This window comes from Seriola lalandi, unplaced genomic scaffold (genome assembly GCF_002814215.2).
Source record: "Seriola lalandi dorsalis isolate HSWRI2012SDOR001 ecotype SW California unplaced genomic scaffold, Sedor1 jcf7180002054901, whole genome shotgun sequence".
Classification (NCBI taxonomy): Eukaryota; Metazoa; Chordata; class Actinopteri; order Carangiformes; family Carangidae; genus Seriola; species Seriola lalandi.
In genome coordinates this window covers 906,821-930,501 of record NW_019525453.1, presented here as the reverse complement: position 1 = coordinate 930,501, position 23,681 = coordinate 906,821, and the positions used below count along the sequence as shown (strand labels likewise).

Here is a 23,681-nt window from a genome sequence, read left to right as displayed (position 1 = left end):
GGTTCCTGCTGCATCCTTCAACTCTGCCGCTTCAACAATCCTGACTCCAGTTCTTCCTGAGAAGACAGAGCTGGGAGGACTGAAGGCCGACTGCATAAACCGTGTCTGACGCATTGGAGTTCGATGGCAGGACAGCGGGTCACTTCCCCTGTGTGCTGCTCAGAAAACATCGAGCTGACGAACCACCGGAGGGAGTGAGCGACTAAAGAGCTGACGGACGCGTTCTCATGTCAGTCCTGTGTAAATTTACCAAAGAGCCCGCACTGTGTGCAAAGACACAGAGGAAGAGGAGGAAGGACACTGAGGGAGAGCGCATCCGCTGCAGCAGCAGCAGCAGTCTGTCCACACAGATGCCTCAGAGTGTGAAGGGATGGTCCAATAGTTCTCATGAGAAAACCAGGACATCCAGCAGTTCCTGGAGGACCTGCTGGCTCACTGGTGCTTTGACCTGCTTCAGCTTTTGATCCTTTCAAGTCCTTTCAACATTTAAATGGTTCATCAGTCAATTTTGGACTCACAGGCCTGAGGTGATGCCTTGTAAATGTGACTGACCGTGTTGTGTCATGCGTCTGGCAGGTTAACAGAAGGGATTATTTTTACTCCACAGAGCCTGAGTGTCTGGCCGGGCTGGTGAGGCCCCGGGTAGAGTCATGCATCGGGGCCCATGTAGACACGCTGCACCGTATCAAATATATGTTCAGCTGAGGAGTAAATTGTGTATATTTGTAAATAGTTTGTTCATCATGGTTGTAGTATACAGCTCAGTGTTTTCAGTGCATCTTGTGCTGGTGCCATGAAGCCATGAAGAGCAGGAGTCTATTAAATGGATCTTTTTATCCTTCTTTAAACAAGGTTGAATGTGTTCTCTTCAGCTAGGAACACACAAAACTTCATTTAATGTTGCTGACTCCTCACCAGTTCACATCAAGCCTCAGATTTCAGTCTGAGTGAGGAGCGATAAGCACAACAGGGAGGCTCCCAGCTTTCACGAACAGAGTCAGAGCTGCAACACGACCGATCCACCAACGTCTCCGCCTGCTGACCGGAGCAGCCGGCAGAGTGGACAGAGAGCTAAACACTGATCTGTTTGTGTAGGATGGAAACCTGGGAGCCACAATGTGTTTAACTTATAAATGAAGATCAACTTTGCTTTGAGATGTCCCCAATAAAGTAAACAATCCTTCGCATAGAATCTAAAAGTTAAATATGTTCTGTTGATGGTGTATTAGTTCCTTCTAAATACCACATTATGATCTATAAAGACATGAATGTGTAATAAACTAAAGTTAATGTTACTATTAATGTCACCACTCAGTTAAATATATTGTCTTCATAGTGCAGTGAGGCCGGTTTTTATTGACAGACTGTGTCAGAGAGTGGTGACAGGTGTTTCTGAAATGATGTCCCAATTATTACAAATACCTTTAAGAGAGGAGAGAAGAAGAGAGAAGAGGAGACAGCACTCTCTCATTAAAACAAGATAAATACACAATTATGTGATCTGCCTTTGATTCTGCCTTATCTGCCATTTGTCTTTTAGAGACAGAGAAGATGAGATGAAGAGAAGGAGACAGCATGCACTGGGAACCGTGATATATAAACAATTCATTCACATTCATTTTATGTTATTATCAGAATTAGTTTACAGTCGCTCAAGTTGTTTAGTAACTATTCTCCCCCATTGTTTGTCATTTGTCTTTTAGAGAGAGGAAGAAAGAAGATCAGACCAAGATGAGACAACATGCACTGTGAGCCCTCTCATTTAAAAAGTTAAATATATATTTATTCTATTTAATAAAAAAAAGAAAGAAATCCTACAGTGATCAATATTTTCTCTCTACTTGATTGTTGTAATTATTAACTGTGATTCACTCTTGTTTTCCTTTTGTCAGGGAGGAGAGAAGATGAGACAGCCATCTAATTTACCAAGATAAGAATACATTTATTGCATGTTATTATCAGAGTTTCTATTCATCAATGTCTCATCTTTAAAGCTACAGTTATCAATCGTTAATTGCTATTAATCTGTGTTTTATAATGAGGAGAGGAAATGACACAAGGAGGAAAAAAAGAAGAAGACAACATCTGCTGTGGATCCTTTTGTTTGAAAAGGATTGGCTTCTACAGAGAGGAGAAAGGATGCATGCTGAGGTTATAGCTGTTATCAACCTTATCTGCCATTTGTCTTTCATAAAGAAACAAGGAGTGGAGGGGAAAAGTACACATCATGTGCTGTGATTCAAAATGATATGTTGTTATACATTTATTTCATGTTATTATCACAATCAATTTACTGATCAATACTTGACAGTTTTTTTTAAAAAAATCTATTTCCAATAAGGACAACCAGCTCAGGATGTGTCTTCATCTGCAGCAGCAGCATCACAGACACTTTTTTCATCTTGCCTGTCGTCACACACACATCCAGCTCTCACAAAGTCTGCTAGTTCGCAGACTGTTACAGCTTCATTTGACTTATTTTACATGCGTAAATCACAACCTCTTTGGGTAAATTACATTTTTCAGCCCCTTTAAAGAGAACAATTACATTGTTTTATGTAATTATTATTATCAGTAAAACCCGTGAAAAGACCCAAATCCAACTAATCCTTCTGATATGTCTGTGTTCTCACATGATGAACATGTCTTAATATGTCAAGCATTTTCTTTAATGAATCGAATTTCACGGGGCAATTTACAGTGGGTACTTTATTGATTGTTAGAACAGTATTTTAGAAGGTTTCCATTGAGAACTTTAGAGTTAAATGAACATTAATTTCTATTTTCATCACTGTGACACGTCTGAGTGATGAAGTTTGTTTAAAATTTTGCATGTGTTCATAAATTACAATATTTTCTCATTCACTTTGATTAGCACAATAGAGAAGGGCTGTTTTTTTTGTTTTTTTTACTCAACCCCAGTTCAATCACACGAGGAGTTCAAGTTATTTGAACCACAGATTCCAACAATTCAAATAGTTTTGACGATTGATGAGACTGTGGTGGGAAATCCGATGTGATCAGAAGGTTGTTGGTGCTAATCCTAAGGTGTCTTTGCTCAGTGTGAATGACGAACACGAACATGTGTGTGTGTCAGTGTTGAACCCTGAAATGTAACTACTTCACCTGACCTCTGCTGTGGAAACAAATGAGTTAATACAATCTTTTTCTTTCTTTTTTTCCCCCGGAAATTAAATCTATCAATTAACTTTCGAAAAACATATTTCTTGGAGACAGATAGTTGATGGAACGCTGGCAGACCAATGGTGACATCTGTTATCACATTTATTGAATATTTAACACTAACTAACACTGCTTCATTGTGACAGCGTGAGACACATTATGTCTGAGATTTAATTTGCATACCTTGCATACATGCGTTATATCTGGTGTAGATGTGGTGTGTCATATGCATGTTATCATTTTATCAAGCGTGCGTGCGTGTGTGTGTGTGTGTGTCTACATGGTTCAGTTCTGTGTAATGCACCTAGCCTGAGGGCGAGGGTTGCCAGGTTGTGTAAATAAATTAAAGCAACAAATTATGTTTAAAAGCCTCTCCCTCAGGCCAGGGAAAACTAAGATCCATTATTCATGGATATTCACTGCCGGGAATCTAAAGGCAGGTGTGTGTGTGTGTGTGTGTGTGTGTGTGTGTGTGTGTATGTGTGTATATATTAGTATCAGTTTTTTGTCAATTATTCAAAGATTAACCGGCCTTACCCGATCACATTATCTTGTTGGTGAAATTGAATACCATTTACATTTTGATACCAGTAATGAAAACCACCACAACGACGGAGGATGATCTTCATCTTCCTCGCGCAGTAAATGGAGAGATTCTGGTCACAATCCAGCGAACGAAAACCTTTAACCTTCAACATCGTATTTGAAGATTTTACTGGAGGTAGGTTACACGCTTTGCTGAAATGCTGAGCAAAAAACATGTATTTGAGATGTATAACTGTAGAGAAGCACTGCTACACGGGGGGGTTGCAGCACTCGTTTCCAGGTCAGATGACTTATAATTCTGCCAGCATGTCCTGGCCAGTGCAGGATCTCTCCCAGCATGTAGTCAGCACAGGAACCTTCTTTACACATGACCACAACATCCTGTCTTTTCTTTTTTCCCTTCTCTATCATGAGAGCTGGATTAAATTGGAAACAAAATACTCATACATACAATACTCAAATACATATAAACTGCTTTAAAACAAATGCTTAGACACCTCAAGAAAATATTTATTTTCCACTACTGCTACAGCTGCAACTGTCTTCCACGTCGACGCTCACTAATTATAGCGGCATCAGTTATTTAATACAAAAACCACAGAGTAAAAATGACATTTTGTGATGACGAGACGTGAGCCTGGCAGAGAGATAGTCTGTAGCTAATGTGTGTGGGATGCATAAATGTCACTATCACGGATAACTATACAGGCAAAATAAACATTTTGTCTTGTGTTATTTGTGCAAAATTTTATATAGATCAATACACCACACTTTTTTTGGGGGGAAAAAAAGGTATAAGCAGGTTTTTTTAGTCACGGGTATAATATGTGTCAAGTGAGCTCAAGTCAACAGATACCATGACGACAACTGTTCTTTTTTGGGCTTGTTCTGCTTGCAATATGCGCAGCTATCTACATCAGACAGACCAAAAGTAGATTTTCTTTCAAAAGGTTCCAAAAACAAAATGATGAATCTCATATAGATGCTGTTGTGGTTTCTGTTCCTTTGATTGTTTTCATTTTCTTCTTGTAGCATTTAACAATTTTGTTTTTGCTTTCATTCTAAGTTACTTTGATTGTTTTACATGTGGAGTTATTTTAATTATTTTCTATGTTTTGGCTTGGTTGGGTTTTTTTTTTTTCAGATTTATTGATATAATCTGATTTTAGTTATTGTTTTATTTGTTGTACTTGTGTGTGGACCCCAGGAGGACTAGTGACCACTGTGTGGAACCTAATGGGGATCCAAATAAAGAAATTAATGAATAAATAAATAAACACTTAGATGAGAGTTGGAATCAATAGTCTAATCTAACTCTGGATGTGGTAATAATAGTAAGTTACAGATTAGTTATCATTACAGTATATAACTGCAGTCTCACCCCCATAGTGCATAGGGGATATTGATGCTATCGATATTATAGGTAGCTTATACAGAAACTGCCCTTCTGTCTTACCCTGTATGTGGGCTATACTACTTACTATAACAATTCCCATATAATTACCAACCAACCCTCATTACTCTGCTTCAATTTTACTACATAATTCCTACTAATTACACTCCTACAACTTTGCATTATTCTGACTTTACCTGTAAATTAAAGGGTTACCTTTTTGTAAATGCATTTTTTGTACAATCAAGTTTAATTAACAGTAGTGAGTCGTTTTACTTAAATTCTGTGCCAAACCATCGTCTGATTGCTGCCATCACCAGAGTGGAAGCGGCGTTTGTGTTCACAAATCAAAGGCCTCCTTTTCGTTAACATCTCCATCTCCATCTCTTTTTTCGTCACATCTGAGGTGCTGTATATATTTTCCGACAAGGTCTTCACTCATGTTATCTGATCACTATGGCTGTATCAAGAAATACATGCTTTACAGGATTTGAGGTTAATGGCTTTTTTCTCTTTTGCCTTTTATCGTATCAGGAGACATCTTCGGTGATATGAAAGTTTGGCTGATGATTTCAATTAAAATATTTTTGATAAGCAGGGTCTGAGCATATGAGGATGCATGATATAATGTAATTTACTAAATCAACTCCCAGTACAGTCAGATATTTTCTGCTACACTGATATGTTCAGTGTGGTTAAAACCCATTAGAGCAGTAATAAAGTTATGATTTCATTTTAATTTCATGTTAATTTAATTACGTCAGCAACACAGTCCCACAATACTGATTGCAAGCAAGGCTCATTTTAATTAACATCTAATGTACCCTTTTTATAGTTTGTAAATTATACAAATGCATCTATTAAAGGCTGCAGACAACAATGAGGATAATCAGGAAGGAAGAGGCAGGAGCAGATATATTTGTCTAGAAAACAAGGATGAGACATAGTAGAGATGTTGTTCAGCGTTCAGCGGGATCAAGTGCTTATCTCAAACTTTTACGAGGGTCACTAAACGATTCGCTGCTGTTATCACACAGTCATAAAAAGATGACAAAAACACTGCCATTTATGCAGCTTCAAAAAATTTTATATTACAACAGTAATACAATGTTACAGCTGCTCAAGCACCAGCATCGGAAATTTACAAGAAGTAAACCATGGTTATGGTTTCTCATTTAAATCACTCGCCTAAATGTGCAAGTGTAGGAGGAAAATGACTCTGAAATGTTGGTGTTAAAAATGTTCCCTCTGTTCTGCTGTGCCTGCGCTTGCATTAGTTATTCAGACAGAAGTGCCGGGTTGAGACACTTTCAGTATCAAGAATGAGGTTCCTTGTCTCAAGCCCTGAGGATAATTATTGACGTTAAGTGAAAACTCTGCTGATGTTTGGTGGAAGAGCAACAATCACGTGGCAGGCTGAGCTGAGTCAGGTTGTCTGTGTCACTTTCTTCTTCGATGCGGTGCTGTGCCTTCAGTAGTATGCGGCTGGACTTGGAAAGATACACTCATGGGATTTGGTTTTGCACACAATAGACGTTATGTAACATATGCCATGCATGTTTCCAGGCTAATTTTGTACAGTAGAAGAAAGCGCATTTACTCCTTTTATGCTTAGATTTAAGACATTTAACTCCACTATTCAATACCTATATAATTACTTTTCAGATGAAGATTTTACACAAAACATACTGCACCTCCACCAGCTTTAACATTAGCATGCATCTTACATGCTAATCAATAATCAATATCAGTAATAATGATCCAATAACAGTGTCAGGGGCCATTTTGCATGATTTCACTTTTGATACTCTAAGTTCTCTAAGCTCTAACTTCTACGTCTTTGAACTCAGGAGGTTTGTTTTTAAGTAACTGATGCATTTTTATATGAAGTATGATTATGGATGATCTCAGGCTCAGTAGCGCACAGTCCCTGCGTAGACTCTCCATGTTCTCTCTCCATTTGTTTGGGGTGATCCACAGTTCAAACACACCACGTTTATGTGAAGTGGAAAATCTAAATTGTCCATTGTTGTGAAAGTGTTTGACTCTGGTGCTGGCCCTGCAATTGACTGGCAACCAACCCGGTGTCTTTTTGCCTCAGTCTTTTCTTTCATCCTTGCTCCATTTGAAGGAACAGCTGATACAGTCAGTGATCCAGGATGCTCCCGCTCTAATCATTTGTATTTCTTAGTCCTGGTTTTGCCCTGGTTGCATGTTGAATTGCTACGCTGATGTGAGGCTATATGAGGTGTGCATATATCTTGCTGGTGATCTTATGCTCAGGCTTGCCCACTGTTTTTCTTATTTACTCACCTTTTATTCCAGATCTTTTTACTGCAGGTATTCCAGTCTTATCTCAAATTGCAGTTTAGTGTTTTCTCTCTGTTGTACACCACCATCTGCTTCTTATGTTCAAGCTCAGTGTCGGAGTCACCCAGTGTGATACTCGAGGGGCCCACTACAGGGGAGGTGGTTCTTATCTGCTCCATATCTGCTTCCTCCTGCCATAACTCTTCATCCTCCTGCCCGGCAGGTTGTTGCTATTACGTCATAACTTGGCTGATGTCGACTCGGGGCCCTGTTAGTCATTGATCATCTCGGACCGATGATTAAACCAAAGCCAGACACTCCAGAAAATAACATTGAGAAAAACTGTAATGATGTTCCAACTGACCAAATAAGCAGTTTTTATTAATCAAATTCCAGTTAACAACCGACAAGCAGAAAGAAATATCACTCTGATATACTGTATACTGTGATATACTCTAATTGACCCCTGGGGACAAATAAAGTTTATTGAATCGAATTGAATTGAATTGAATGTACATCCTCCTCCTCATTCTACCTCTCTATCTTCTCTCTTCCACCTCTGTCAGACCCACACGTCTCTTCTCTCCTTCTCGTCCTCTCTCCAGCTCTTCCTACTTGTCTGTTTTTGTCCTCCCTCTACCACCTTCTCTTTTAGAGCTCCTCAGAGTGGAAAGCTGAATGACAGAGGAGAAAATTAGACATTCATCAGCCCCAGCAGTTCATCAATCAAAGTTAGTGCAGGAATAAATATTAGGTGAGGAAGAATGATACACATGCGAACTCTGAGAAAACATGCTCTTGACATACATAAAACATCATGGTCGATATTACAAAACCTATAAAGCACTAAATATGATGCTGCCTGTGTAAAGGAAGGATGTTTTTCTTATTTTTCTGACTGCCTGCTGTTATGGCCTTGAACGGAAACTGCCTCCCCCACTTGATGCAATAACTCTGACTCACGTCTTTCTCCTGGTCTGTCTGCATGAGAGCTACGATAAACATAAGTGCCAAAGTTCAAGTTTTTAATTACAGTTAATTAACTGTATTTTTAATGGAAGAATGGTTTTGATAATTGAATAAAGAAGATAAGATGGGAAGTTTATCTTCTGCTTAATGTATTCCCACAATTTTGCAAGTTACAAGGGCATCATATTCATTATAACTCAGTTAGTCAGTGAGTGATTACGTTCCAGCTCCATCATTACTATTATCTGCACCGGCTGGGTTATCGCAATGAGCATCTGCAATTAAAACAGGAGTTTGAGACCGGATGTATAGTTTTCTTTTTAATACATTTACACTACATTTGCTGTTCCTCTAGATTCAGTTTCATTCATGATTTGGTACATGTAAATGTCATGTTCTGAACAAGATGTTTAGGTAGAGTAAGCATGGATGGATCATGAGACCGTTCAGCAATCCATCCAGGAGCTATAAGCATCTTATTCGAGATTTCACCTTCGACATGAGATGGTTGATTAGTGTGAGGTGATGTTTTCTTACATGTCAGGGTTTCAGTTAGCTGGTGAATACCTTCCTCCTCATCATCAGGAGCTACCAAGCTGGCTGCAAACGTCCATAACATCCCCAACCAATCAGTGCTCTCCTGAGGGACTCCAACAGGGCTTGATTTAATTGGACGCACAGCACCTGAATAGAGAAGAAGAAATAAGGAGTGGTGCAGTATGTGTATAATCATATATTTAGGCCTAACATGTTTTAACAAGAGTTGAATTCAACAAGTAAACATGGGGCGGACAAAATAAGGAACACTTACCTGCAAACTACAGTTACAAAAACACACACAGTGTTAACAGAAACTCAACAAGCTTCTCAAAGGTAGCATGTATTAAATTATGTTAAACTGTATACTGTATATATGAAATGTATGTGTAGGTGTATTATTTGCTTCACCCTAATGCAGCTGTTAGAGCTCACACACACACACACACACACACACACACACACACTTATATACATTTAAAGTTAGTATGAAGGAGTGAGTGTGACTGTGAAATGTGTGACGGCTTAGACGTTTCTTCTTGCCTCTAGCCTTCAAACCTCTCTTAGCGATGGCAGAAGGAGGAGGGAGACCTGTCGGCGAGACACATGAACATTAACAGAGACAGCGTCATGTGAAGTGCAGGTTACAGTTTGCAGAGAGAGAAGGGAAAAAGGGAGAAAAAGGGGGATTGGGGAAACAAAGAGGGGGGAAATGACACATAACTGCATAAAAAAAACCCATAAAGTGATAAAGTCAAACAGAAGAACAATGATCAGTGGATTTATTCCCTCACTACAATAATGCAAACAACATGATAAAAAGAAAAATCACACTTTTCATCGTACAGAACATGTTAGGACTCATCTCTCTGCGGTGCAGGGGACATGCTGAATGAATACACAGCAAGACACAGCAACAACACAACCAGCTCTCCAGCAACATTTCAACATTTCCAGCACATTTTTTTAAATTCGTTTTTTACTAATATTTCCACCTTTAATTCATCAGAAAGACCAATGGACTGTTTGGCCTCTGACCATCAAGAAAACAGCTGCAGAACATCTGGAACAAATCAATTCTTTAACACATTATTAACATTTAAAATGTGTATATTAGTTAATAGATAATTATAGAGGACATTCAATGATGGATTGTCAACATTTGTAATTTAAATGAATGTCTCACTTTTGCTACTGGCTTATTAGACAGTGAGAAAACCCGTGACACATATTGATCACTTATTAACAACTGCAAATTTGATGACTAATTAGAAAGTTACACTCATTGCCCTTTATTTATGATTTAATTAATTACTAGAGAATTAATGTCTTATCGGGCATGGATATTTTAAACAAAAGTTGTTCATTTTAATGACTCCATAACTGACGTAAAACAACTGATACATGATTCACTGACCAATAATGAAGCCATTAACTGTCACTTCTAAAGCCAACGTACTGACGGATACATGAGTGTTATTGTGTGTATTGTGGGCTCACTTCTTTCAGGCAACTTTTTGACTTTGCACACTTATTACTGAACGCAGGTGTTGAACACGCTGCAGGAGACAGGTGAGGTCAGGGTTCACCGGCTAACAGATACATCGCTGGTAAATGAGGCATTTTAAAGCCTTGCAGCAAGACAATTAGAACAAAAATGATTATCATTATGTTCAGTCTTAGTCAGTCTTTTGTACTTTGACCCCTCTGCGCTAGAAACCGTGGAATCGTCCCCGTGACTGCACTCAGTGCCTCTGAAACACATTTTTTCTCATTTGCTTTGAAGTCTGGGTGTGTGTCACAGCTTCCTCAACAGTTCATTAAAAACTAACTGCTGCTGCATCTGTTTCATGTAGTATTGACTTACAGAAGTGTTTTGATTTTATATTTAGTTGATACGGAGTGCACACAAATGCCCAAATGTTCAGCTGCTCCTCTGTATCTGTAATAAGCCAGATAATACCTCTACTTTGGTGTAAGCTGCTCTGGCCGTGAAAGTAATGACTCTGTTCTCAGCGACATGTTCTGGCTCGTGGCGTTTAAACAAACTCTGATCATATAGCTGTCGCTGCAGTGCAGGTGTTTTGCATTTGTCTCTCTGAGGAACACGTGAATTAGCACATTCATCGCTACTCCGTCAGTGTTATGATGACTCTTGGCTCTGAAGTGCTAAATGCATTGTTTTGGTTGTCTCTGTGGATCTCTTTAATATTCCCTCTCGCAGCTTTTTGCCTGTTTGTTGCCCAGTGTAGAGGAGTCATTTCATGGATCCTCATAAACAACTGTTTCATTTAATGCACTGACATTTCTTTGATTGGCACTCCAGACACAGAGCCAGAGACTACAGGAATAGAAGGCAACCCCCCCCCCCCCCCCCCCCCCGTCTTTCTTTTAATTCCTACCATGTCCCTTTTCTTCTCTACTCTCTCTTTGAATCTATTTTCTCCCACAGTCTTACTTTCATGTTCTCATCTCATGTCGCTCTTCTCCTCACTTCCTGCATACCTTTATGCCTTTGTTTTTCAGTCTGGTATAGTTTAGCAGCCACATCAAAATGATAAAACACAAAGAAAAGAGATGAAAAATACAAATTGCACAGCAGAGATAAAAAAAAAGAGGAAACCCGAGGGGCTCTGAAAAACCTCAGAAGAAAAGAGCATAAAGTAGCTGGAAGAGAAACATCTGAGGTGGATAAGAGAAGCTAAATGATACATTTCTTTCTTTCTTCGTTTCTTCTTTTTCTCCCTTCTTCCTTGTTTTTTTCATTTGTCCTTCTTTCTGTCCTTCCTTCATTCTTCAATTCCATCCTGCCTCCTTCCTATCCTTTCATTCCTCCTTCCATCCTTGCTGTTTTTCCTTCCTGTTGCTCTTTTTTCCTGCTTCTTCCTTTCTTCCTCATCCCTTCCTTCCTTCGCAATGTCTGAACTACCAAATAAACCCTGCATGTTCGTCCTGCAACATTTCCACCTGTCTCAATCTGAGTAGTTTTCATTTTCACATTTGAGCCTCTGTCTTTCTGTCAGAGAAGAACAGTTTGATAAGTTGACTGATTAAAGTCTCGCTGTCTACAATGCTGCATCTTTGTCTCCACCTCCTTTCTTTCTCTGACAACTGCATTTTTTCCTGTTGCTTTCTACACAATCCGCTTTCATCTCCTCTGAATAACTGTATTTTTCAGTATGTCTCCACATTTTTATATCTGAATCCTCTTCTGGTGCAACCTTGCCTGTCTATTCTCTGCACGCACGCACACACGCACGCGCACACAAACTCTCTGCTCTCCTACAACACGGAGAATTGCATTTCTTCTTTATTGTCCAAAAATGTCTTCATGCCGTTTCCCTTACACACACTGGCCTTTATTGAAATGTCATGGTGGGAGAAAAGACTTGTGATTAAAAATGCAGTCCAGCATTTTGTCATTGTCAACTTGCAAATATTTGCTTCAGGAAATGGAAGATAACTACAATGTACAGGGTACACATGCTCATTATGTGCATTTCCTCCTCACTTCAGGACTATCCTTAGCCCTGGGAGAAATGTTTCCTTGACTGAGAGAGAGGATATTTAACTTTTACTGATAACTCTGCGTGAGATGTGGGCGATGAATGAATCCGTCGCAGTGACTCTGTATTACATTTTCTGTTAAAGTTTTCTTGGATTATCATGTTTGCCACATCAACTTGAACATATTTGTCAATGTCAGCGGTCACAAGACAATAAACCTGCAAAATTGCACAAATGATTCAATTAGAAATCGCTACAGGCCGGATTTACTGTGTGTCATGAGACACAACAGTTATACCCATTACCTAGATGTCTATTTTAAGACTCTGTATCACACAACTTCTTTGTTACCGAGAACTGTTAGCAGGTCCAGAGAAAACACAGACACACATGCAATTCCACACCAGTAATGCAGCACACAGGCACATTAACACACAGACTGGTGACAAATTAAATAAAAGCCCCAATAAATAAAATATATATATATATAAAACATAATGAATGCAGATTCTTCCATATAAACATACATAAAAACACCAAATGAGGGGAAATAGTTTTGAAGTATGCTGTTGAATGCCTCTGGAAGAGATCCAAAGACTTGTAGGATCAAAGCACCGAAGCCGTTCTGGAGGCTTGTGGTGGCCAAACACCTTTCTAAACTTAATGTTGTTTCTCCATTAATTTGCCATCCATCTGTAGCCGAGAGGCTTGATACACACAGGCTGCTCGCAGCTGACAGCAGACCAGAACAAGAAAGCAGTCTAGTGAAAAAGTAAATTAAGAGAAGCTTTATATCAGGAAACAATTCTCAAAGGGCAAATCAACACAGAATCACTTAAGCTAGCAAGCGAGTAAGCTAGTCTCACCAAGGTCGAGAATGAACAGTGAATTACTGCAAGATTCATGTCAACCCAATGTCTCTTCTAAGAAACACAAAACCCAACAGAAACATTCAAATCCAGTCCAACCTTAGTGAACTTTGACCTGTGAATTTGCATTGTTGATCAGTAGCAGGCCTTGACAGTGTTGACCTTTGAGGGAATGAAGAGCCAAAGAGCTTAAAATGTATAGATGTGTTGAACCTTTATCTTTTATTTAGTATAACCTGCTCGACAAATGGTTTGCAGCCAGCTATGAGACAGGACTTTGAAAAAAAGAAAAAAAAAAGAACTGTGTAATCCCGCTATCTCATTAGCAAGCGAGCTAACAAGCTTGCTAACTGACAGTTAGCAAGCTTGTTAAGGTGAGGAGGAACTGCCAGGGGGAAGTAAGCAGCACAATAGGCTACAGAGAAAAAAAGAAAATTGTGACCAGGCAGAATAAGTGACAGATTTTGCTGTGGATAGTTTTCTTTGAGAAATTTTCAAGCATAAAAGGATAAAAACTGTCCACACGAGTTGCTACGCTGCTCGTCATTTGAAACGTTCAGGCACATCAGTGGTATCATGGATCACAGCAGATGTTTAGCTTTTGACAGATGGTGTAAAACACTTGTTGGTAGCAGGTTTCCACAAATTGAGAGCGCTAGGTTTAGTGTTGATTTACCCTTGAAAAAAATCAAATACAGAGCCTCACAATTTGAAATACGTGGCTACACATGGACAAGGATCATCATGACCGCTCTGTCACAGGCATTGTTGTAGTGCAAGCAAACAGCGCAGTTAAACTGTTAGTGGTTTCGTTGATGTTTTTACCAGGAGATAAACACACGGGGTCGTCACAGTATGATGTATAGTCTTTGGATGGGATGGCAGGTGATGGACAGCATGAGGATGGAGAAGAGGTGAAGGAGTGCGAGTGGAGGGGGGTGGGGGGTGGGGGGGTGGAGAAAGGAGGAGAGTTGGGAGAAGTGTTAAAGATGAGCGTGTTGGATGTGTGAAGCAGGACTATCCTTACACTGTAGGATAGTGCCAATGTATGTGGATGTGTAGCTGTGGGAGTGGTGGGAGTGATAAAGAACAGATATGAGCGGAACTGACAGAAAGGTCGTTATTACAGTAAATTAACTGAGCACTGAAATACACCAGCTCTGTGACAAAATCAAAGTGATTGATTTTCTTTTGTGTGGTTGGAAGATCGGTGGCAGTTTGACCTTTGTGTGTCAGATCTATTTAGATCACTACAATGCATGCTGCTTTACTGTTCCTAGAAAAATAAAATTAGTTACAAAATTTAGGGAAACTAGAAATTTCTGTCCTTGAAAGGCAAGCCCAATTTAAACCCAAACAAATATTGATTATTCATCTATTATTTGAAATTTTACTATATTCTGTATGTTAAATGCTTGTAGACTAATTTCACATTTTGCATGTTCAGCTGACCTGCTGACTAAACTAGACTAAGCCACTGACTAAAACATTTACAAGATTAATTTAACTAATTGGGAAAGTAAATTTTGTGCCAAATAATATTGTTGTCTCTGAAGGATACCTGCATCATATCAAAGGATGCTCAGCTGCCATAGAATTACTTGTAGCTGAGGTGAAACTGCAACCTACCGTCCTTTTACATACTGCTCAAGGAGCTATTTGTAAGTTTTGCTATCGCTACATACCCAACATTAGCATTAACAGCTGTTTACTTACCACTCTTGGCATGAGCCTCAGCCATTGTGTTTACAAGAGGTTTACTGTGGCTAGTTGGTTAGTATGCTAACTTGAGTACAAGAAAAGAAGAGATACAAATAGAAGCAAAACAAGAGGGTTGTTTTCCACTGCTGGAGACAGCACTTGGTGAGTAAAGGAATGAAGTTTGATGCTGAACTTGTAACGTTTCTTCTTGACTGGTAAGTAAACAGCTGTGAATGCTAACGTTAGCTATGTAGCAGTAGCAAAACTACAAATAGCTCCTTAAAAGACCTGAATTTGTGATAATTACATACTTAACTTTTTTCAGGGCAAAATGAATTACAAAGATAACATGCACACTAATAATCTGATGCTTTTGTAATAGCTCAGTTAAAGCAATAGAGAAAATGATGAAACTGTCATTGAAATATACAGGAATAATTGCAACTCTTTAGTCTGGCTCATTAAAATAAATAATAACAGCAAATTCTTTTGTACAGCTATGTTATTTTTGAGTCTTCTGATTTCTGGGGAAATCAACCCAGGTTCTATGTTTACAGAAATAAAACAATAAGCTGCAGTAGCTACAGCATGGATGAATTTGAGAGTGCCGCTGTTGCTCTTTCTTTGTCATACCGTTACTTTGCAAACAGACGTTTCTTATTATCTCGAGATATAACTTAATGGGTTTGTAGAGCTTTGTAAGCCTGATCATGGTGCCAGTGAGCAGACAGTCTCAAGCAGAACCGAACATGTTTGAAGGAGAGATCTTGACTGCTGCATTTACTTTAATCAATCACTATCCCAGTTGCAATCTCAGGGAAATTCATTTTCTGTTATCTCATGACAATGAAGTAATTAAAGCGTGATCACAGAAAATGAAATTTGATCACTCAAGACAATTAAATCATGGGCTGGAGATAATAGGATTAAAAATATATGAGGAAATAAAGCCGCTCTCAGATTCTGTCGAGCTGCAACAGTCAATGTATGGAATTTTAAAGAACTTCATACAAGAGAAATTACTCAACTTAACTCCCTAACGTTTTAATCAAAATGAGGACTGATTAACCCCTGTGACTGTGTTATTAGTATGCATGTTAACACCAGGAAGTGCCCCTTCAATCCATTCTTTAAGTGCATGAGTCATTTAAGTGAAAATGAAGAGGAGTGGAAAGATCTCAGCATGTACGCAGCTGTATTACTACACTGGTACATAAACTGTCAAATGTTAGAGGCTAAGTGAATGTGTGAGTGTGAGAAAATGCCCTCCTAAAGACAGTCCGTCATTTTCAATACATTTGTCCGTCAAGTGACCGGAAACACACCATGTGTTGCTTTAAATACAACCAGTGTCTAACGCAGCACAGATGTTGTAGTGCAGTGTTATTAACATGTGTTGAAAAGAAAAATGAGATGGTGTGTGTCCCGTAATTTGACACCTGGACGTTGCTGAAAATGACGACCTTCATGAGAGCACGTCCACTTTTGAAGTCTGCTTCAAAAATGTCTGAAAGGCTGTTGACCAATGCTCGGATGAAATATGGATGTGTGAATGAAATGTGAAAATGGGTAATGCATGAGTGGGAGGAAAATGTCATTATTGTAAAATATTACAAGTATATTATAATCACATTTTTATGGAATTATAACCATAGTAGAATGGTAAAAATGATAATAACAAAAATGAAAGTGCAAAAAAATAAATTAAATATTAATTCTTGTTACCTGCTAGAGTCTTATAATCAAGCAGATCAAACAGAACAATGGCTACGCCCGACCACGTGATGATCAGAGCCACAACCAGCAGCCAGGCCATCGGTGAAGTAAAGGTTAAGATGACATCATCCAAAAATGTCCTCTCATTGCTCCGAGCTGAAGGGACGGCCTCCCTGGCGTTGGTCTGACTGCTCATTGTTGAAGAGAGCTGAGGACAGGAGAAGGGAAGAGAGGGAGTAAAACAAGTAAGGGATTTACTAAAGGAAATACTTTCTAGTTTTCAACTAAATAAAATGCAGAACTAGATCAAGTTTTAACCATGACAGTTTTTGAAAAATAAAAGCATCAGTGAACTCTTAAAACTAATTTAAACAATCATTTAGTGAGCTTGCTTTTTGTTTTGATCAGCATATCCCACACCTGCAGTTTATAATGCAGAGTTCCTGTTCTATATTCAACGTCTTCAAGCCCAAGGTTATTTTTTCTTAGACTTTGCACAGCTCCTCCAGCAACGCTGTCTCCTTGAAATTATGTTTATATGCTTCTAATCTGCAACAGCAAATATGTTTTGAAGGAAACATAATGCTGCCCGAATACATTATGTTACTTTTTCATTAACAATGAATGGTAAATGGACTGCACATTTATGGCACTTTTCTGGTCTTATCGACCACTCAAAGCGTTTTTCAATGGAAGCCCTGCACCCATTCACACACAAATTCATACTGGGCTTTTTCCTACTCATATAGCACTTCTCTACCATACCCACACACTCACACACCAATGGGAACTGGAGGAGCCGCGATCGAACCACCACCCTTCCGATTTTGTGACCCGCTCTACCTCCTGAGCCACAGCTGCCCCCAGTAAGGAAACTTTGTTAATTCACATACCTTGCACGTCGCAAAATACTGATACTGAACGTATCAGCAAAATGTTCACTGACCATGTATTTCATTTTCCTATCCACGTTTGCAGTACAGTATCGACTCTCAGCAGCTAAAGCAGGATTAAACTTTTAATGGTTATGTTTAAACTCTCACAGCACTTAACATTAACATTAGGGAAAGATTGTGGTCTGGGTTTGATAATGAAAAATTCCACAGATAGTTGAAGAACCAGACACGATGTATTCACTGTATTAACATTTAATTAAAACTACAATCCTCCCCTAACCTTAACCAAAGTGCTTCTGGTGGCTAAACCCTTTCATATGCAGGACTCAGGACACAAACACTAGTCTCCAAGGTCAAAGTCTTTGTACACCCTGCCTCTACCGCAACCACCTCGCAATGGCCTGCGTGTGGTACAAAAATGTGGCACTCGCTTCACTCAAAAAAAAACAAAACGAAAAAAAAACCTTGCCTGTAAAAAAAAAAATCCAGACGGCAATAACGTTTCCCATCACAACATAATGGGGAAAATAAATTAGAGCTACAGAAGAAGATTAGACCTGTTTTCTCAGGGTGAGTAGTAGTCCCCATGGTGACTAAACTGACCTTTATGTGTACAGTTTTTGCAATCCCACTTTAAAGTTCTTGGGACTATATGTGGGTGTGTAGCCATCATCTTTTGACAATATGCTCTTTTAACTTTAATGTCATCTTGTCCCTGTTGTCCATGAAATGACACAGATCCCACAGTGTGTATTTTTTGATGAAACAGTATTTTTAATTTTTTTTTTTTTTTTTTTAAGAATCGCTGACATCACTATTTAAGTCAATATCTATAAAAGAAAATCTGTAGAAATTAAAGGGCCTTACTTAGGTTGTCTGGTACCATAAGGACACATTAAAATATAATCAGCATCAACACCAAGCTAGAGAAACAATTCACACTAATTACAGAAACCTTGGGAGTATTGTGGCAGTGTAAGGTTCAGTTTGCCTTCAGGCCTTTGCATCCATTAATTCACCACTGAGCCCAATTTGTTTAATTTCAATCTGTTCATTATATGATAATAATATCTTCAGTACAACAGGTATGTCTTTTGCATTCATGTTACCAATGAATTTGATAGATGCGCACGGCAGCTGTTTATTCACATGGATGTCAGTGAATCATTCAAGTATGTTCTCTAATTTTTTTCTTTGTGAGAGGATGAGGATGAAGGATGTGGAGAGAAGAGACGAGCACGAGGGGGAAAGAGTGAGAGAGAGCAAGGAGAGAGAAAGACAGACAGAGATTACCTGAGGTGACGAGGAGATTAAATTCTATCTCACTTTGACAAATGACTTCTTTAAAGAAAGTTTTCATCATTGTATGGCAGTGGGGCTTGTGTGCCGTAACATGATTACGTGGCCGCGTTCGGTTGTTTGTGTTCATTACGTGGCGTGGTGTGATGGAACGCCTGAGATGATTTATTTTTCCTTCTGTTTCGCTGCCTGCCTCTCACGCATCTTATCTGCAGAAGTAAAGAGATATATTTACTCTGGTGTGGAGCTCTGAATTAAAACAGGAATGACTCATTTGGAAGAAATATGTCCTTCTTAAGACTATTAATGAGGTCCTGAGGGATGCAGATCCATGAGAGTCCTGTATGCTCTGTGCTGGTCCAGCTGAAGCACTTAACCCCATTCATTATGACAGGCTGGTTGACAGAATTAGGCGGTGGTTTGGACTCTAATGGTCCTCGTATCCATTGCCAATTAATGGAAACTCTGTGACATTGTCCCTCTGACTCCTCATTATATAATAAATCTCAAGGCACAATTCAGGTTACATTTTTTCCCTCACTATATCCACTAATTCTTGTGAGTGAAACCCAGTCACTTGAGTAAATTGTCCATATTATAGCCTATTTTGGAGCCTGTGCACCCAAAAGAATGTTTACTGGACTGCAAACTCTTAAGCAGCGAATGTAGTTACAAGTAGTATAACTAGATTCAATAAGCAAGCGCACGTGGGCATGGCTGGATTTACCTGCTATATCACACTTTATCTATCTATCTATCTATCTTTCTTTCTTTCTTCTGTGTAGGATATATGTCACCCAGGATGGTTGTATAATGTGAAGTATTGATGTGTTTTGATTCAGTTGCTGGTATTAGACTGACCTTTCTGTTGCTGCATTCAGATAACAAACTACAAGATCAATTTAACATAATTCTGTCCACACACACACTTGAGTGTGCATTTGTGCGTCTGACTCAAGAAAGCTAACCATTGATCTGGTGAACAACAACTGGTGCGTGTGTGTCAGTTAGGAGGCAGAGCCAAGAGTGTTTCTGTGCGCGTGTGATATAAAAGCCATTGATCTCCTGAAGCCTTGGCAGCGGCTGGTCAGGCCGGCATATTGATCCAGAGCAGGTAAAACAGTCACGATGTTACAATGACAGACGGCTGGAGCACAGCAGACAGAACGGGGGAAATGCTGCACTGTCCAGTCCAACCTCACATTCTTCGCCAAACCATGTAATTACAGTGTAATTCTCTTATGTTTTTATCAAAGAGGGAGTCACTGTCTGCAAATATTTTTACCTTACGGGTCTGACTGTGCTCTTTTCCAAACCAGCTGACCCAGCCCACCTGTTGTTACCATCAAGTGCTGAGCTGAGCTTAACACACAAACAAACACACACACACACACACACACACACTCACACAAACAACTGCTGCTGCCACCTCCTCCTCCACACCAGAGGAATGAACAGAATTAGAACGATGTGGGTGAAGGCTACGAACCGGCATTTGAGGGCAAATGGAAGGTGACAAAGGCACGGTCAAGAGGGTGAACCATTAAATGCATCCCCATTTGTTAGGAGTACACCACCTTTCTGACAAATAGGTATGGTGCTGCTTATAAAGCAATCTTGCTGGATATCATTACCAGTGGTAGAAAGTTAAATCAAGTTCAATTCTGAGGTACTTACATTTCTTCATTTGTTTTAATGCACTACATTTCAGTGGGAAATTGCAGTTTCTAATAACAGTTTATACCAGTGGTTTCCAACCTTTATGGTTTGTGACCCCTTACAAAAACAGTCTAGTTCTAAACTTCTTTGGTTTTATCTAAATAACTGTTTTGAGGCCCTACCAGATAAAACGATCTGACATATTTAACAAAAACCCAAGATGAGAGAAAGCCAAGACAAACAAGTACAAATTTGTTTAGCAGTATTTTGTTTTTTGTCTTCTGTCTTCTCCAATTAATCATCTTGTGACCCTTCAGCGTAAACATAACCCATTCTCTTGTAACAGAATAAGCTGATCAAAGAAATCATTTGTCAGAATTCAGTATGTTCTCATATGTGTAAAGTGCGGTTTATATGTACATAACCAAATCAGTCTTTCAGTCAACTATTCCTCTTGGTTACATTTAAGCAATTACCAGATGACAGTCAGACAAAAAAGGGGAAAAAGATATAAAAAAAAAAAAAAAAGATGGTTGATCGTCTCGACATCAGAGCGAATATTTTCAAATGCAGCTGTTCCCAACCTGGGGGTTGGGACGGCCTAAGAATCCCAAAGACACATCAGAGAGATAACAAGATGATATAAGGTAAAAGAAAGAAAAATACATCTTTTTTTCTTCTGAAATACTGGATACTTTCAACTCTTCAGGCTTCCAAAAATCATGGGGGACATACAGATATTTATTTCATTTTAAGGGCTCACAAGCCAAAAAGGAATCACTAGTTTAACAGATTCACAGAAGATTGAAGAGTAAAAGTCCAGACCAGGGCCAATGAGTTAAAATTATGCTTTTTCAATCAATTTAAACTGATAATTCAATTATTCATTCATTAAACTAAACTGATTTTCTGTAAAATTTTGAGATAACAGTTGTCATGTATTTGATGTAACAAAAAAAGTGCAGCATTATACCACCATTATGGAAGTGGAAACAAAGCAACAGAGCACGGTGTTGCATTTATTCAGGAAGGTAAAAAATTTGATTTTTAAAGTTTATTTCTCTCACTTTTACACTTCAAAGCAACAGTGAGGAAATTATGAATTATTAACAGGAGCCAAGAGCCTATACTGTAGCTTACATGTGGTATAAGATCATAGTGCAAATAGTCTGGTTTATGGCTTATTTGACCAGAACATTAATATTCCTACAGTCCTCCTGTACATATAGACCTATAAAAGGTATTTCAGATGACAGTGAGAAAAAAGAACTGCATGGACTGGTCATTGACCTCCTGCATTCAGTAACACCAGCAGATCATTATTATAAAGTTCAGCCAGAGTGAAATGGATTTCTAGCATACCTTGGACTTGCTGGATGTTCAGTGATAACCTTCAGTCCTTAAAAGGCTCAGAGAAATGCAGTGTTACCATAGAAACAAGCATGTAACTCCTTCGTTAAATCCTCTTTGGCCCCAGTTGAACGTGAGAAAAGATAATGGAGGTAACACTCAAATCCGTCAGCAAAAAAACAGATCACACCAGAGTCTAAAAATACACTAAAACTACCCCACAGGAGAAAAATGACGGAAATCCAGTGAACAATCTTTCACTTTATATTGTTCTTGGTATTTTTCAAAGTTGTTCTTGGAGGTTTCAAATTTGTGTCCATGGAATTCTTGAGCCAAAGCTTTTGAGATTCTGTTCCTAGCTGGTGAAGTTGTTGGAGAGAGTGAGACAGAAAGAGAGAGACGGATAGAGAGAAGAAGGGCGAAGGGGTTGACCCACTGAGAGTCAGCCTGCCCCCTCTGAGGGTCCAAAATAGAGAGATAAAGAAATGGAGGGAGGGAGGGAGAGAGGGAGGCAGAAATTTCAAAAGCAGAGAATGAGTGAAGGGAGAACGGAGAGGACAAAAGATCAAAGGATGGAGGGGAAAGGGGGAAAGAATAAAGTGAGGAGATAAAGGTCTAAAAGTCTCCTGTGCTATGTGGCGCAGAAACACAGAGCTTATTAATCAGGGTATAATAATGTAGGCAGAGCCAGCTAACAGCTGTTGCACCAGTGTTTCCTCCTCTGAGAGGCTCATAACTCCATTCCTACTGACCTGTTCAAAAATATCAATCCCCTTACAACTGTAATCTGATTTTTCATTCATTCGTTTCACCATGTTCTAATATGGTTTGATAATATTAAGTGACTGATGGGTCCCCCAATGACAACAGTACTAGTAGTTTTATCAAGACTTAGTCTAGAGACCAAAACATATTCACTGTGTGCCCTTGACAACGACTTCGACAATAAAGTACTTGGAACTTTAAACCTCCAAGTCTTCTAACTCTTCCTGCACTTCCTCCCAAGGAAACATATTTTCTCCTAAGTGCCCCTTCTTGTCAAACAGAGGTCAAAGTGAGGAGTAAATAAGCGAATAAATATCTCGTTCAGCCCCATGTGAGTTTTTAAGCCCCGTCAGAACCTGTTTTTGAGGCCCAGTTTAAAGGAGGGTGTGTGTGTGTCTACGCGAGAGCAGTGGGAAAGAGTAACCTGACCCCCAGTCTTGCCCTGGGAGCCTGCACTGCAGAGGCTATAATTAGAGATACAGACAGCAGCTGGTGTTAACATTGGACTGGACTGCTTTATATGTAGGGCGTACAGAGGGGGCTGAGGGCTGGGGAACGAACACACACACACACACAAGCGCACACACACACAAAATTCAGATCCTATTCTCTGAGAGACCATGCACAGTATGTAGGAGATATTTAAGGACTCCACAAAAATTACTTTATGTTTATTTAACTTTTTAAAATACTATCATCTTAAATGTATGTCAGTGTATGACTGTCACCATAAAAGTTCATCATTATATTGGGAAATTTCCCTGTTTTAACAAAATCCAGTGTTTCCTCTACATTCATTTAGCAGTGGCGGACCGCCACTGCTAAATCATAGCCGCCACGCCTTCAAATTTCTTTTATTTTTTTATTGTCGCAAATGCACCACCGCCACATCTCTCCACCTTCACAGCACAGCCTGTGTGATGATGAGCGCAACAGCGGGGGGAGGGGAGGGAGGGAGTGGGGTGGTTGGAGGATCCTATT

At 39.3% G+C, this 23,681-nt stretch overlaps 1 protein-coding gene across 2 annotated transcripts; it reads right to left on the bottom strand.

Annotated features, from left to right (window-relative positions):
* Positions 1-7,780: 7,780 nt before the first annotated feature.
* trdn (triadin) lies at positions 7,781-22,337 on the bottom strand. 2 transcript variants are annotated; one of them, XM_023430195.2, is made up of 6 exons: positions 21,948-22,335; positions 16,741-16,939; positions 14,140-14,181; positions 9,482-9,529; positions 8,939-9,085; positions 7,781-8,106 (listed from the first exon to the last, which is right to left on the bottom strand). In XM_023430195.2, the coding sequence occupies exons 2-6, from the start codon at positions 16,925-16,927 to the stop codon at positions 8,084-8,086; spliced, it is 447 nt and encodes a 148-aa protein (XP_023285963.1). In that variant the 5' UTR covers positions 16,928-16,939; positions 21,948-22,335; the 3' UTR covers positions 7,781-8,083. The 2 variants fall into 2 exon arrangements, with proteins under 2 accessions (XP_023285963.1, XP_023285964.1); XM_023430196.2 differs by lacking the exon at positions 14,140-14,181 and having other exon boundaries at positions 21,948-22,337.
* Between the last annotated feature and the right edge of the window lie 1,344 nt (positions 22,338-23,681).

Coding starts and splice junctions, on each gene's coding strand:
- trdn (XM_023430195.2), bottom strand. CDS start 16,927: ATGAGCAGTCAGACCAACGCCAGGGAGGCCGTCCCTTCAGCTCGGAGC. Junction 14,182..16,740: donor TGATTATAAGACTCTAGCAG/GTAACAAGAATT, acceptor TCCCATCCAAAG/ACTATACATCATACTGTGAC. Junction 9,530..14,139: donor CCCCGTGTGTTTATCTCCTG/GTAAAAACATCA, acceptor TCTCGCCGACAG/GTCTCCCTCCTCCTTCTGCC.